A 15569-nucleotide genomic window follows, 5' to 3' on the forward strand; every position below is an offset into this window, starting at 1 on the left:
TTCCAAACACTCAAAAACCCTCTGAGAGAAAAAAATTCCCCTCATCTCTGTCTTAAATGAGCGACCCCTTTTTTTTAAACAGTGACCCCCTAGTTCTAGATTCTCCCACAGGAGGAAATATCCTCTCCCCATCCACCCTGTCAAGACCCCTCAGGATCTTAAAGGCTTCAATTATGTCACCTCTTACTCTTCTAAATTCCAGTGGATACAAGCCTAACCTGTCCAGCCTTTCCTCATAAGACAACCCACCCATTCCTGGTATTAATCTAGTAAACCTTCTCTGAACTGCTTCAAATCATTTACATCTTTCTTTAAATAAAGAGACCAGCATTGTACACAATACTCCAGATGTGTTCTCACCAGTGTCCTATACAACTGGAGCACAACCATCTTACCTTTGTAATCAATTCCTCTCACAATAAATGATAACAGTCTATTAGCTTTCCTGCTGTACCTGTATACTAACCTTTTGTGATTCATGCACTAGGATACCCAGATCCCTCGGAATCTCAGAGCTCTACACTCTCTCACCATTTAGATCATTTTTTAAAAAATTCTTCCTGCCGAAATGAACTATTTCACATTTGCCCACATTATACTCCATTTGCCAAATCTTTGCCCACTCACTTAACCTATCTATGTCACTTTGTAGCCTCGTTACATCCTCTTCACAATTTACTTTTCTACCTATCTCCATGTTGTCAGCAAATTTAACCACCATTCCTTCGGTCCCTTCATGCAAGTCATTTATATAAATTGTAAAAAGTTGAGGCCCCAGCACCAATCCCTGTGGCGTACCACTCGTCACATCCTGCTATTGTATGTAAAAGAAAATCAGTCATCCTTCCCGTTTGCCTTGTTGCACCTTGCATTTTATTCACTTTGTATGTTTCAATTTCCTCAGTCTTTGCTGCCTCTGAAACCACAAATGAGGTTTAAGTCACAAAACCCTTGTACATTGAAGTGTTGAGAAATACTATTGAACAGGGTAGCCCCTTTATATGTTACACATGTAAAGGGAGAGAGTTCCAAATGACTGCTTTCTCGTTCCAAGTCCGTTCAATTCTACATACATCTTTAAACCTGCATTTGAAGATGAAGGGTTTACAGCACCATTAAGACTGTTACAAACATTTAGAACAATAACTCTCTCTATCTTTTTAGGAATCACTTTTGTATACTCAAAAAGGTCTACCTGTAAGTATTAGACACTGTTTTCTGTACAATTAAGACAAAGGTTGAACCCTTTTATTATGGAATTTATTACCTAATGGAATAATAACTCTATTCATATGGTCCCATATATTATATAGATATTGTTCTAGCATTAGCATCTGCTCTAGTGTCTGCATTTGTGTGTGTGTTTCTGTGTCTGTGTGTGTGTGTCTGTTGTGGTGCTGTGTGCGTACGTGCACAAATTCTTATGCTGGCATTTATAATGGAATTTTCTGTATGTACTTGTCGCACTGTGATTGCATCCTTCCCAGGGAGAGTGCAGTTACAATGTGATAAATTTACATAGGCAGTTTCCATTATAAATGTGGACACAGAAATTTATAATGGAATAAAAATATTGGCAGGAATAGTGAGCTTTGTAAGTGAGGGGAAAGGTCAATAGAAGTAGAGAAGGGAGAGTGGCAAACAAAAGTGACAAAACAGAGAGAAAGAAAGACAATTGAACGTAAACTAGTGAACGAGTGAAGCAAGTCTCCTTATCCTTACTAGGAGGTCAAAAGAAGCTTTAAGAGCTTATTTTAGTGGAGCACAGGCCTAAAAGAAAGTATGATAACTGATGAATTAGATTGTTTTGAAATTTGTGACAAATGACAAGTGGATTGTACAGTTCTGTGGGGGTCCCCAATGTCCCTGCCGATATCTGTTGATTGCACTCATACTTTCTTCCATTACTATTGCTTATAACTCTTTAAGCTCTGCTTTCTCCTTTCCCACTTTTGACATTCTTAGCAGCAGTGACACCCTGCTCTGAACACTTTAGCTAGCTCCAAAAACTTCAAAGTGACTTCAGTTCAAATTACTAATTTAGCTTTTATAAATTATCATTGCATATAATTTGTTTCAGTTACTTACCCTCCATACAACGATGCCAGTATTCTTCTCCCTACATCCTTCCATTTCTTCACTTTACTCATAACCTCCTGAGTATGCTCCAACTCGTATTATCGAAAATTAACTACCCTTTTAGTTACCCACTAGCTACCTTACACAATATTCGCCCTCAATTTACCACCACCTCCATACTGATTGCCCTCTATAAAATTCAAATTTCCCAACACCACCCACTGAATTGATCACTACTTCTTCCTAAATACTCCCCGCACAAATACTTCATCTTGCACCTAATCAGAGTTTCATTAGTCAGTTTCCCCCCCGACTAGACTCCTTAAGTACTAACAATTTCTTCCCCAGTGCTTCACCTCCTCCATCCATTTAACTATGTCCATAATCATCCCACAAGTTCTTTCAAATACAATCAGCTTTTCCTACAAACCACTTTGTCTCAGCTACAAGCAAAATGTTCCAACAGTTAAAAAAATTCTTCCTACTTGTGACAAATTAAAATCAACTTTGTGTGTGTGTGTGTGTGTGTGTGAATGTGTATATATTTGACATGCACACTGTTGGAATGAAGAAAGAATTTGACTGGTTACCTCTCTATCTTCTCACTGTACCACTCCACAACCTGTGCTGTTTTGTTAGCCAAAATTATTGTTTCAAATAGGCTATTGAAATGGCTGCTGATAGAATTCTACCTTGTACACCATTGTACGTGCAAATGGAGATGAAGGGGTTACTACAGAACTTAAGGTTATTACAGACATTTTAAAAGAATAACTGGTGTATATTTTCAACAAAGTGCATCTTTTTTCTTTTAGGAATTAAGATTATACACTCCTGAACGGGTACCTGTAAGTATTAGGCATTGGAATGCCATAACTTTCTGCGCTAATAAATTGTTCAATCTTTCAATTTATCTTATTGCCTTGGCAGAATAATTATTAATAGAATAATCAAACTGATCTCACGTTCCTATGAACTAAGTAGCTGCAGTCGTAGCATTGGCTTTCTATCTAAGTTACAGCTGTGTGGGTGTGATGGGGTGGTGGGTTGTAGGGTATGTATGTGTGCCCATATGCAAGTTCCTGAGTCCATATTTATAATGGAATTGTATGTGACAAATAGATGTATAATCTGTAATCTCTTAATATCACATTCTAGAAAGTCAGATTCCTTCCTCTAAGCAATTGGCTGTCCATTTTATAGAAGTGTTCTGAACATTCATAGTGGGGCAAAATATGCCATCCTGGCCAGTAATCAATCTGGGTGATCTGGTATCAACATCCAGAACTGCCAATGAATCCCTCAACTGTATTGCCCTGCTAGTTTCTAACATACTACTGCCAAGTGAAGGGCATTGACAATTTCTGCTAGAGGGCTGGGCTATGTCTCTTTATAAGCGCCTGAATAGCATAATATTGTGTAATAAAGTTAGTGTAAGGATTTAGTTATCTTGTGAACCCCCCGCTACTTGGCACAAAGTTGAGTATATTTTGGGGACATTAACTGATTTTGTGACAAAGGAAGTACTTAGTGATTCCTGGCATTGAAACTGATTTGTCTCATAATTCATCACAAAGTTTGGGAAATTGAACTCTGAAGCAACACTGCCATCATTCAAATGGGCAAGAAGGCCAGAATGCTCATACATGAGGAGTTGAGTGAGGTGCTGGAGGTATGCCATACACGTGCAACTATAGGGGTCAGTGCCTTTAAGAGAAGAAAGAGAAAATTGGCAGGTTGGGGGGCCAGAGGGTGGGCAGGGAAACAACCATTCCACTGTTTGTGCCATAGCACTAGGAGGAGCAGTTCCCAAATATGCGCAGACACTGTCCGAGCCTGTCAATGATTTTCCCGGCAGTGGCCTGCATTAAACACTGAATTTTACTTTTGGCGGGCCCGGGATCGTCCGGGAAACGGATTGTCCACCAGGATCGGCCCCCGACTGCGATTTCACACTGGCTTGCCAATTAACAGCTGAGGCGGGGGCAAGAAGAGGGTGAGCGATTACATCACCATGGGTGAGGGTGAGCGCTGCGAGAGAGCTCCCTGAAGGCAGATAGCTGCCTCAGGGAGCTGCAGACCTTCAAATGATGAAATAAGCCACAAAAAAAGATGTCCATGCATCACAATCAAGCCCCTGAAAATATACCTCATAATAGAAGTGTTGTCCACAGATATTTTTATTTTATTTCATAACAGAGATTTCATCCCGCCCTTGGATGAGGTTTGATGAAAAATGTAAAGGCTGCCTGGCCAATTCGTCTGTCCGTCAACAGTAAGGTTGGACGGACCACGAGCAATCGGAGATGAATGCGCCATTACTGGGCTTAATTGCCCTCTTAATTGTTGGCGGGCACGCTTCCGACTTTTGCCCACACCCGCAGAGCAGAATGTCTTGAGAGCAGGATGACATTGGCATGCTTGCCCCATGTCAGCTTGTGCAATCTTGCAACCAAGCAGGTCGGGCACGCTCCTGCCCGCGTGACGTAAAATGCTGCCCCATAACTCCAAGAACGTAAATTTTTGGGCAGAATTTTTGTTCACGTTATTGTGGGTTAGTCCCATGTCAGGATGTTTTTTTTTTCAGCTTTTAAAAGTCTTTATTTTTGATTTTAAAACGCATCAGCTCCCTGAAGCAAAAACTTAAAAACAGACAAAAAAAAACTGCTAAAAAACAGCTCTCTGCCTTCAGGGAACTTTCGGTGCGCGCTCCCCTGCTCATGCACAAACTTTTGCGCTCTCCCCCACCCCGACAGCGCTGACTTGCCATCAATCGTTAACCATTTCCCAGCCGCACCTGGACCCGCCCGCCCAGCAGCCCGAAAATCCTGCCCAAGGTGTTTCTGCTGAATATGTTTTGTTCACATGATTGGGTAACGCTACGGCTGTAACTTTAAATCTGGCAGCAGCAGTGTGGGCAACATCAGTAATCAAATCCATTGGCCCTTAGGTACTAGGCAATCACTCAGCTATTTAGAGAGAAATTACAAAATACCAGTCTGTATTGCAGCACTAGATAATGCCGATTTTCCCAAAAGTACCAAGCCTTTCTTTACTTTGAAAATGCAACTTGTGCACGATTTGCTGGAGCAACTACATTCCACAAGGCAAGTCATGCAAAAATGTCTGTTTTTTTTTCGGAAACAGTTTCATTAGCTTTTAAAAGTGGTCACTGACAGCCCTTTGCAGCTCCCCTCTGTGAGGAGAGTAGTGAGGGGAGTAGGGGGGATTTGAGAAGTGTGGTGAGGGGAGTGGGGGAATGGGAGAAGAGTCATAAGGGAAGTGGGGGGGTTAAGGAGAATGGCGAGGCGAGCGGGGGTGGTGTGAGGAAAGTGGCGAGGGACACAGGGGGATGTGAGTAAAGTGGTGAAGGGAGTGGGGGAATATGAGTGCGAGGGGAGCAGGGTGATCGGGGGATAGTGGGAGGATATGAGGAGAGTGGTGAGGGGAGTGGGAGGATGCAAGGAGAGTGGCATGGGGAGTGAGAGCTGAGGCTTCAGGATGCACAATGACAACGGCTGATTAAGTTTGTTCTTCATTCCTACGCAGGTCTTGATTAGCAGAGCTGTTGAGTGCTTCCTGATAAACTTGCAAGGCTAATTCAATGTAGCTTCCCTTCTTGGAATTGGTATGAGAAAATATCTTAATCAGGTCAATACCCTGGGCTTGCTGTAAGCAGTTGGACTAACCATGTATGCACTGGCGCCCTGAGTAGGAGCCGACCTCCTGATTACCATTTTGTGTTTGTCGGTGGCAGGAGTATTGCAAACTACGTTGATTCAGACCTGTTCAGACTAAACCATATCCCTGCAATTCTTTGGTTTGTTGCCTGGTTTGAAAATGGCTGAAAGTATATTTCAGACTTGTCATTTTTTCGTGTCACTACAGCTGATTCAGAGATTGAGTGTTGAGGTGGCACAGACTAATATTTTCCCAGCAATAAGGATCTATTAGAATTACCCATTTTATTAAAATGTGGGATAAACTGTGCAATTCCTTTAAAGACATGTATGTAATGAAGATACCAGAATTAATGAAGTAATATTTAATCTGCTTATTTTTCCACCAGCGTGACTGTTTTGAAACTGCTTTCAATTGCTTCATTCAAGAACTGCAAGTGTTGAAATTTGAATTGTCATTTGACTCTTACAAATTAACACACATGAAGATATTGACTAAAAATGCGAGAACATTTTCGGAATTTATCAGAGTAAGTCCCTGAGTAACTTTTTCATACTATATAGAACACTTTGGAGAGGGGAGGGGTAAGAACAATTTGTATACCTGTGTGTTACCTTCATGATAGACTATCAACCATGCAGACCTCAAGTTCTTGGAGGATTAGTCAGGGAAATGAATTGATTAACATTTATCCAATCTCATTAGTCCAGTAGGCAAATAAGCAGTACTGTTTTCCTTCCCTTAATCTACCTGATAGGTATTTATTCCCAGAGTGACTTATTTGAAATTGCTTGTAGTTGCTTCTTTTAGAGGACTGAATGTTTTACCCCTCTTTGAGACAGTGCCAGGGAAGAGAAAATCTTCTCTTTTTTCCCTTTCACAAAACCATGTTGGCTTTTCTGATTACGTTGAGATTTTCTAAGTGCCCCGTTATAACCTCCTTAATAATAGATTCCAGCAATTTCCCTACAACAGATGTTAAACTGTAGTTTCCTGCTTTCTATCTCCTTCCTTTCTTGAATAGAGGAATTACATTCACTATTTTCCAATCTGTTGGGACATTTTCAGAATCTAGGAAACTTTGGGAAAAATTAAACCAATGCATCTACTATCCCAGCAGCCACTTCTTTTAAGATCCTAGGATGAAGTCCATCAGGACCTGGGGATTTGTCAGTTCTAATAATTTTTTCAGTACCCTTTCCCCAGTGATTGTAATGGGTTTTAGTTCCTCCCTTTCACCTCCTGATTCATAATTATTTCTGGGATGTTATTTGTATCCTCTACAGTGAAAGCAGACACAAAATATCTGTTCAATTCACCCGCCATTTCATTATTTTCCACCATTTAATTCCCCAGATTCACTCTGTAGAGGATCAACATTCACTTTGCTTACTCTTTTCCTTTTCAGATACCTGTAGAAACTCTTACTATCTGTTTTTATATTTCTAGCTGGCTTTCTCTGATACTCTAATTTCTCCCTTTTTAATTTTTTCATCCTTCCTTGGTGTTCTTTTTATTCTGTCCAATCTTCTGACCTGTCACTCATCTTTGCTGGATTATATGCTTTTTCTTTCACCTTCATACTATCTTTAATTTCTTAGTTAGCCACAGATGGTGCATCCTTCCCTTAGAGCCTTTCTTTCTCACAGGAATGTATCTATTCTAAATATTCAGAGATATCTCATTAAATGTCTGACTTGTCATCTCTACTGACCTATCCATTAACCTGATTTCCCGGTTCACTTTAGTCAGTTCTGTTTTCATGTCCTCATAATTTCCCTTATTTAAGTTTAGAACACTACCCTTAGATCCAGTCTTCCCACCCTCAAACTGAATGTGAATTTCTATTATGACTACTGCTACCTAGGGGCACTTTTACTATAAGGTCATTAATTAATCCTGTCACATTACATATTACCAGATCTAGTACAGCCCATTCTCTGGTTGGCTCTACAACTGTAAAATTAAAACTCTAAAACTCTCTTGCTGCTCTAAGAAACTGTCCTGAAAATACTCTTAGGAACTCATCATCCAGGCCACCTTTTCTAATCTGATTTGCCAAATTTATATGTAGATTAAAATCACCGCTGATTATCGCTATACTTTTCTCATTATTTCTTCCTGTATACCTGTCCTATAGTGTGGTTACCATTAGGGGGCCGATAAATCACCCCCACAAGTGACTTCTTGCCTTTACTGTTTCTCATCTCTACCCAATGATTCTACACCCTGATCTCTAAAACTAAGGCCATCTCTCTCAATTGTACCAATGTCATTCTTAATTAGCAGAGCTAGCCTCTACCTTTTCCTAGCTTTATGTCCATCATAAATGTCATATACCTTTGAATATTCAGGTCCCAGTCTTTGTCACCTTGCAGCCATGTCTCTTTAATGACTGTCAGATCATCCATATTTATTTCTATTTGTGCTTTCAATTCATCTATTTTATTACGAATGCTACATGCATTCAGATAAAGAGCCTTTAGTCCTGTCTTTTTCAAATTTTTGCAACCTTTAGCCTTTTTTTGCTGATGCACTCTTAGGTTTGTACACTCTGTCCCTTCCTGCCACCCTTTGATCACCATTTCCCTTACTGCTACATTACCCTCTTGTCTTGTCTTCTCTATTTAATTTATTGCATCTTCCCAAACTTGATCCCTGCCTCCACTATTTATTTAAAGCCCTCTCTACCACCCTAGTTATATGACTTGCCAGCACACTGGTCCCAGCATAGTTCAGATGAAGACCACCTCAATGGTACAGCTCCCACTTTCCCCATTACTGGTGCCAGTGCCCCATGAATCAAAGCCCATTGCTCCTGAACCAATCTTTGAACCACACATTTATCTCTAATCTGATTTGCCCTATGCCAATTTGCTTGTGGCTCAAGTAATAATCCAGAGATTATTATTTTAAGGTTCTGCCTTTTAATTTTGCCCCTAGCTGCTCATGCTCCCTCAGCAGGACCTCTCTCCTAGTTCTACCTATAAGACCATAAGACGTAGGAGCAGAAGTAGGCCATTCAGCCCATCGAGTCTGCTTCATCATTCAATGAGATCATGGCTAATCTGATAATCCTCAACTCCACTTTCCTGGATTCCTGGATTAGCCCTTGATTCCTTTACTGATTAAAAATCTGTCTATCTCAGCCTTGAATATACTTAACTACCCAGGCTCTACATTCCTCAGTGGTAAAGAATTCCACAGATTCACTACCCTCTGAGAGAAGAAATTTCTCCTCATCTCTAACTTAAAAGGGTGACCCCTTACTCTGAAATTATGCCCTCTGATCCTAGACTCTCCCACAAGGGAAAACAACCTCTCAGCTTCTACGCTGTCAGGGCCCCCTAAGGATCTTTATATGTTTCAATAAGGTTGTCTCTCATTCTTCTAAACTCCAATGAGTACAGGCCCAACCTATTCAACCTTTCCTTATAAGAAAATCCCTCCATACCTGGGATCAATCTAGTGAACCTTCTCTGGGCTGCCTCCAATGCTTGTATGTCTTTCCTTGAATAAGGGGACCAAAACCCTTTACAGTATTCTAGGTGTGGTCTAACTAGTGCCTTGTATAGTTTTAGCAAGACTCCTCTATTTCTAAACTCCATTCCCTTTGAAATAAAAGCCAAATTCCAAATTCTGCTGAACTTGTATGCTATCTTTTTACGATTCATGTACTAAATCCCTCTGTGCTGCAGCTTTCTGCAGTCTTTCTCCATTTAAATAATATTCAGTTCCTCACATTTTCCCACATCATGTTCCATCTACCAAGTTTTTGTCCACTCACTTAACCTGTCTATATCACTCTGCAGACTCTGTGTCATCCTCACTACTTGCCTTCCCACTTAGTTTCGTGTCATCCGCAAACTTGGCGATAGTACATTCAACTCCCTCATCCAAGCCATTAATATATATTGTAAATAATTGTGGCCCCAGTACTGATCCCTGTGGCACTCCACTAGTTACAGGTTGCCATCCTGAAAATGCCCCCCTTATCCCAACTCTCCATATTCTATTAGTTAACCAATCCCCTATCCATGCTAATATACTACCTATGTCATTGGTACCTATGTGTACCATGACCACTGGATCTCCGCCTCCCACTGCAAGGTTCTCTCAAGCCCAGTGCAGATGTCCCAAAATCTGGCACAGGGCAGGCAATGCAGCCATTTGGACTCTCTCTCTCTTGGCTACACAGAATTGTGTCTATTCCCTTGACCAAGCTGTCCCCTACAGCACTACATTCATATTAACTCCCCTGACTTGAATGTATTCCTGTAGCATAATGCTATGGTCAGTTTGCTCAGCCACCCTGCAGCCCCCACTTTCATCCATACCACTTGCTTTAACCTCGAACCTGTTGGACAATTGCAGAGGCTGAGACTCCTTCACTTCCAACTTCTGGGTCTCCTTACCAACTTCACTCATAGTCACACCCTCTTGTCCCTGACCGCTGACCCCATCAGACGACCCTATCCTAAGGAATATGACAGCCTCCTGGAAAAAGAGTGCCTAGGTAACTCTTCCCCCTCCCCAGTGCTTCACAGTGTCTGCAACTCGGCCTCCAGCTCAATGACTCTTGAGTCAAAAGCTCCTCCAGCCTCAGACATTTACGCAGATGTGTCTGCCTTGAATTACACGGGCATCTAGGAGCTTCTACATCTTGCAGTCACATTATTGTTTTCTTAATTAATTTATAATTACTAAATCCCACTACTGTCAATAAGCTTTGTCATTGTTAGTAAAATTTACTAATACTAAATAAACCTTACAATTACTTTTTTTAAAAAAGTACCTGAGTTTTGAAGGATAAATGAGTAAAATAGCAAAATACTCACCAACCAATCACTTACCTGTTTCCCTGTGACTTTACTTTTCATTTTATTGCTCCAAATGTAGCCGGCTCACAGACTCAGCTAGCTGGTTTCCAAAAGACCTCCTCTCTCACACTGGTTTTGAACCCTTGGGTCTCTCCCCTCCTGCGCTTGTTGAGCTGACTGTGTTCCAGTGTGCTTCATAAAGGAGGCGGTCGGCAATGTGGAGCCAGGATCAGAGCCTTAAATGTAGAAATGAAGGTCGCCGCGACCCTCAATTGTTATGGACTTAGATTCTTCCAGGAAACCATGTGTTGGATAAATCAAGGGCTTCCATCAGGGAGGAAGCATGAATGCTCTCCATGGCATGTTGCATTGGCTCTTGCAGCTTTCACATAACATCTGTGACGCTGGTGCTGAACATTGGAGTAGACTTGGAGCTGCTCATAGATATTGGCTCCTTGTTACTGCTAATAGATCCTAGAAACTTCAAGCCTCTCTGAGTCTTGACCAGCAGGCATCTCTTTTGCCCTTCAACAATGAATTCACAATTCACTGACCCAGCAGTCCATGGCCACTTTCTAGCCACTCTTTGCAGTAAGGTAATAGCAGCCTCCACCACCTCAGTCTCCCCAGCACCATGAAAGTGGATTGGGATACTGGAATGCTCACTTGGTGTTAAGGAGTACAATCATCCCTGTGGAACAGGCTACACTGATGCCCTTTGATCATGTTTCAGTTATGTTCAAACCACTGATTTACGCCCATTTCATGTTCAGGCGTATGCTTATGAGACCAGCAGGAAATTTGAGCATAACTTGACCTTAGCAAAGTGGGTATCATTTTGCCTGCAACTTGCGGATTGCACCTCGGAAGGAAATTTGAGGAATAATCCTAGAAAAACACTTGATTGCTTCGCCACAGCGGTTATAAGTGCTCACCTGCTTGACTCCAGGTTCCTGCCCTCATTTTGGTGTGACCTAATTAGAATTATGCTGCATTAAATGGGGGAAGCTTCCTGTTGTTCATCATGTATACTGAAATCATCAACACATGTGCTAAGGTCACATTTACAATGTCATTACAAATAGATTGGAGCAGAAATATTTTCATCATGTCAGTAACTTTTTGATTCCATTCTACTTTCCACCAGACTTGAAGAGTTATTTCTTATCAGTTGCTAAGTTGTTTTTGGAAGCAAACTGTTAAATCTATTATATAAAATTTATGCCTCAGCACAGTTTTCTTGCAATATAGTTGGATATCCCCTTTGAGTGTTTTTCAGTATTCTGTTTCGTAATTTCTTTTTGATTAGTACTGTGCTTTGATTTATTTTTACTTCTTTAGCCCTCTCATATCCAGCCTTGTCTGTCCGTATTATGTGTCTGTGTCAAACTTCTTACAATTCAATTGGTTGCAAGTTATGGCCATCATACTCAATGGCAGGAGTTTTTTTTAGAATATTGTGAGAAATTTTGGGCCCCATATCTCAGAAAGGATGTGCTGGCCCTGGAGAGGGTCCAGAGGAAGCTCACGAGAATGATCCCAGGAATGAAAGGCTTAATGTATGAGGAATGTTTGAGGATTCTGGGTCTATACTCAATGGAGTTTAGAAGGATGAGGGGGGGATCTGATTGAAACTTACAGAATTCTGAAAGGCCTGGATAGAGTGGACATGGGGAAGGTGTTTCCATTAGTAGGAGACACTAGGACCCGAGGGCACAGCCTCAGAGTAAAGGGAAGACCTTTTAGAACAGAGATGAGGAGAAACTTCTTTAGCCAGAGGGTGGTGAATCTATGGAATTCATTGCCAGAGAAGGCTGTGGAGGCCAGGTCATTGAGTGTATTTAAGACCGAGATAGATAGGTTCTTGATTGGTAAGGGGATCAAAGGTTACGGGGAGAAGGCAGGAGAATGGGGTTGAGAAAATTATCAGCCATGATTGAATGGCGGAGCAGACTCGATGGGCCAAATGGCCTAATTTCTGCTCCTATGTCTTATGGTCTTATGTCTTATGGTCTTAATCCTGTACTGTTGCCATTTAGTTTGTGCAATATTTTAAAAATAAGATTGCAATATTTGATTAGGTTAAGCACTGTATTTGTGCACTTATATTACATTAAAAATGTTGTGTAAAGATATTTTTTGTTGTTGTAATCTTAAACTTATGTTTTTAATATAGCCAAAGAATTGTACCATATGTGAAGAATTCCAAGAAAAAAAGACATCAGATTTTCTAAAGGCCTTTGAAACTCTTCTCCAACAGAAGTATAAAGTGTTGTAATACTTATAGCATAAACCAAGTTGTATGGTATGTAAATAGTGGTTTGAATTTTTTATAAATGCCAAAATAATTTTTATAAATGCTGATTTTTTTTTTGTGAATGTTATATTTAACTTAACCTCATGTATTTTATGTAAATGCTTGAAATTTAATGTTTATATTGTATATATTTTTTATAAAAGCTATAATATTGCTGAATTTTCTTTGTAAATGATGAAGCTATGAACTACATAATATGAAGGTGTAGTATGTACAATGCATAGAAACTGTATGAATTAAATCCTGTACACTTTTCACTAATCCAATCATCAAAGATATGTAGGCTTTCTCAGAACCTATTCAAGCCATACCAGTTGTTGGTGTTTTTATGAAGTTCTGAGCCTGGGGAAAGAATTATAACAGTAATTGCTGTAAGTCCAGCTGTTTAACAGTCAGATTTGGAATGTACTTTAATATGCAATTTAATTAAAATTGCTAGATGGTACAAAAAAGTTAAAAATTAAGTGCCCCTGAAATACTCTTCCCCCTCCCCTCCCCCTGGCCCCACCCACCTAATATTATTTTGATCAGAGGGAAAAGGATCATGGAATTAGATCATGAGGCTATTCAGCCCATCATGCCTGTGCTGGAATAGGCAGGTTTCCGATAACACACACAACTAAACATTGGATGACCAAATGTGGTTTGGCTCCCATTTGACACAGTTGATAGTACTTAACGGTAAAGCTGCTTCTGTTTTTTGTGGTTTTAGTGTATTTCTACGCATCCTGAGCTCCTTACACAGTAGGCAGAAACCCCACCACCAAAAGAGTCGTCGGGGAATGCATCATTGCCAACTGCGGCAGCCACACAGCCGTTTAAAAATCTGATTTGCCCCTCAAAGTGCTGGTGTCTAGGACCAGGTTAGTGTGTGAAGTCTTTCAGCGAGGAGGAAAGGTGAGGTCCGTGGAAGGTGGAGTCTGTGGAAGGTGGGGTCTGTGGAAGGTGGGGAGAGAGTGATGGGGTCTTGATGGGTATGCCAGGCGAGGGAAGATGCACCTGTGGGGAGCAGACCTTGGGGAAGGGGTTAACGGCCGATGTGGAAAGGGGGCCCTTGATTCAGGTGCCACCCCCTTAATGCCTGAGGCCTGAACAGGGTGACCTGCTAGGCTTCCCCTCCATTCCGTTTCTAGGAAATCTAGACTATGTTTTTTATTGCTTCACTCTTCATGCAGCCATAAAGCCCAGAAATTTATTTTGCAACATTCTTTCAAAACTTTGCTCTCCATGCCAAACCTTATTTTTAATACAATTAATAAAAATGTTGGGTTTAGACTTTACATATAAAATTAATTTCACAAGTGGGCGCTACCAAAGGGGCACAAACTAATTTCATAGTCTGACAGAATTTGAGCTTAGGGGCAGAAATTCTCTTCTAGGAGTTTGTGCACCCCCACCCCCATCGTCCCAACCCCTGAGATCCGCATGAAGATTCCAAAGGTTCCCTGTCTTCGCAGCACAGATGTTTTAAAGTAAATTCAATGCTGATCCATGATGGCTACAGTACCAAGGCACAAGAGGTTTTACCTACCAGATCCAAGTCACCAATCGACAACTATGCAATCACTTTAGTCTCCAGCTCTGACCCTGAGCAGGACTTGAGGAACCAGCACTACTACATGGCCTCAGAGGCTTATTATCATTGGTCCAGTGCTGTGTTGTCAAGAAGACAATATCTAGCCTCAGCAAACTTGCTCCACTTAGCTCTTTTATAATGGCCAAGAGGAGAATCAAGAGCTAGCACAAGTGCTAACACTATTTGTTTCATGAGGCTTATGTGCCCTGGAGTTCAGAAAAATGACTTGTGATCCAATTGAAACCTACAAAAATTTGTAGTGGCTTGATAATGTAGATGCTGAGAGATTGTTTCCATTGGTGTGGAATCTAAGACACGGGGGCACAGTCTCAGGGTGAGGGGTCAATCATTTAGGACTGAGATAAAGAGAACAAAGGATAATGAATCTTTGGAGCTGTCTACCTCAGAGGGGTGTGGATACTTCATCGTTGAATCCATTTAAGGCGAGGATAAATAGATTTTTGGTGTCTCAGGAGAATCAAGGGATATGGGGAGTGGGCAAGAAAGTGAAGTTGAAACCCAAGATCAGCCAATAGCAGAGTAGGTTCGACAGGCCATATCTTCTACTCCTGCTCCTATTTGTCTTTTTATCATTGCCCCATCAGCTCCAATGACAGTCTACAAACTATAAATGTATAATCTACGAACTGCAGTAGTCAGTGGTCAGGGTCAGCAGGTGTGACTGCAAGTGAGGCAGTTAGAGGGATCCTGTGTTCAGGAACAGAGGGGCCTCAACTCTTGACCTTGTCCAACAGGTATGAGGTACTTGCTCCCTGTGTGGATGAGGAACAGGGCTGTAGGGAGGATGAGCGAGCTGACCACGGCACCATGGTACAGGAGGCCATTCAAGAAGGGGGAGCAAAACGACAAGTGGTAGTTGTAGGGGATTCTATAATTAGGGGAATTGATAGCATCCTTTGTAAGCAGTATCGAGAGTCCCGCATGGTATGTTGCCTGCCCTGTGCCAGGGTGAGGGACATCTCTGACCGGCTTGAAAGGATATTGGAGAGGGGGAGGATCCAGTTGTTGTGGTCCACGTCGGGACAAATAACATAGATAAGACTAGGAAAGAGGACCTGTTTGGGGATTATCAGGA

The 15569-nt window shown here is 41.3% G+C and overlaps 1 protein-coding gene across 4 annotated transcripts in view; it reads left to right on the forward strand.

Annotated features, from left to right (window-relative positions):
• The window catches only part of LOC121283069 (interleukin-15-like), a 63349-nt gene extending 48105 nt beyond the window's left edge, over window positions 1-15244 (forward strand). For 3 of the 4 annotated variants that reach the window (XM_041197107.1, XM_041197129.1, XM_041197118.1), the window contains 4 exons: window positions 1165-1197; window positions 2895-2927; window positions 6149-6289; window positions 12757-15244. In XM_041197107.1, the coding sequence (XP_041053041.1) occupies window positions 1165-1197; window positions 2895-2927; window positions 6149-6289; window positions 12757-12858 (309 nt within the window). In that variant the 3' untranslated portion in view covers window positions 12859-15244. The remainder of the gene's footprint in view (window positions 1-1164; window positions 1198-2894; window positions 2928-6148; window positions 6290-12756) is intronic. The other variant, XM_041197138.1, reaches the window with a different exon arrangement.
• The last annotated feature ends 325 nt before the right edge of the window (window positions 15245-15569 follow it).

Source organism: Carcharodon carcharias, chromosome 1 (genome assembly GCF_017639515.1).
Source record: "Carcharodon carcharias isolate sCarCar2 chromosome 1, sCarCar2.pri, whole genome shotgun sequence".
NCBI lineage: Eukaryota > Metazoa > Chordata > Chondrichthyes > Lamniformes > Lamnidae > Carcharodon > Carcharodon carcharias.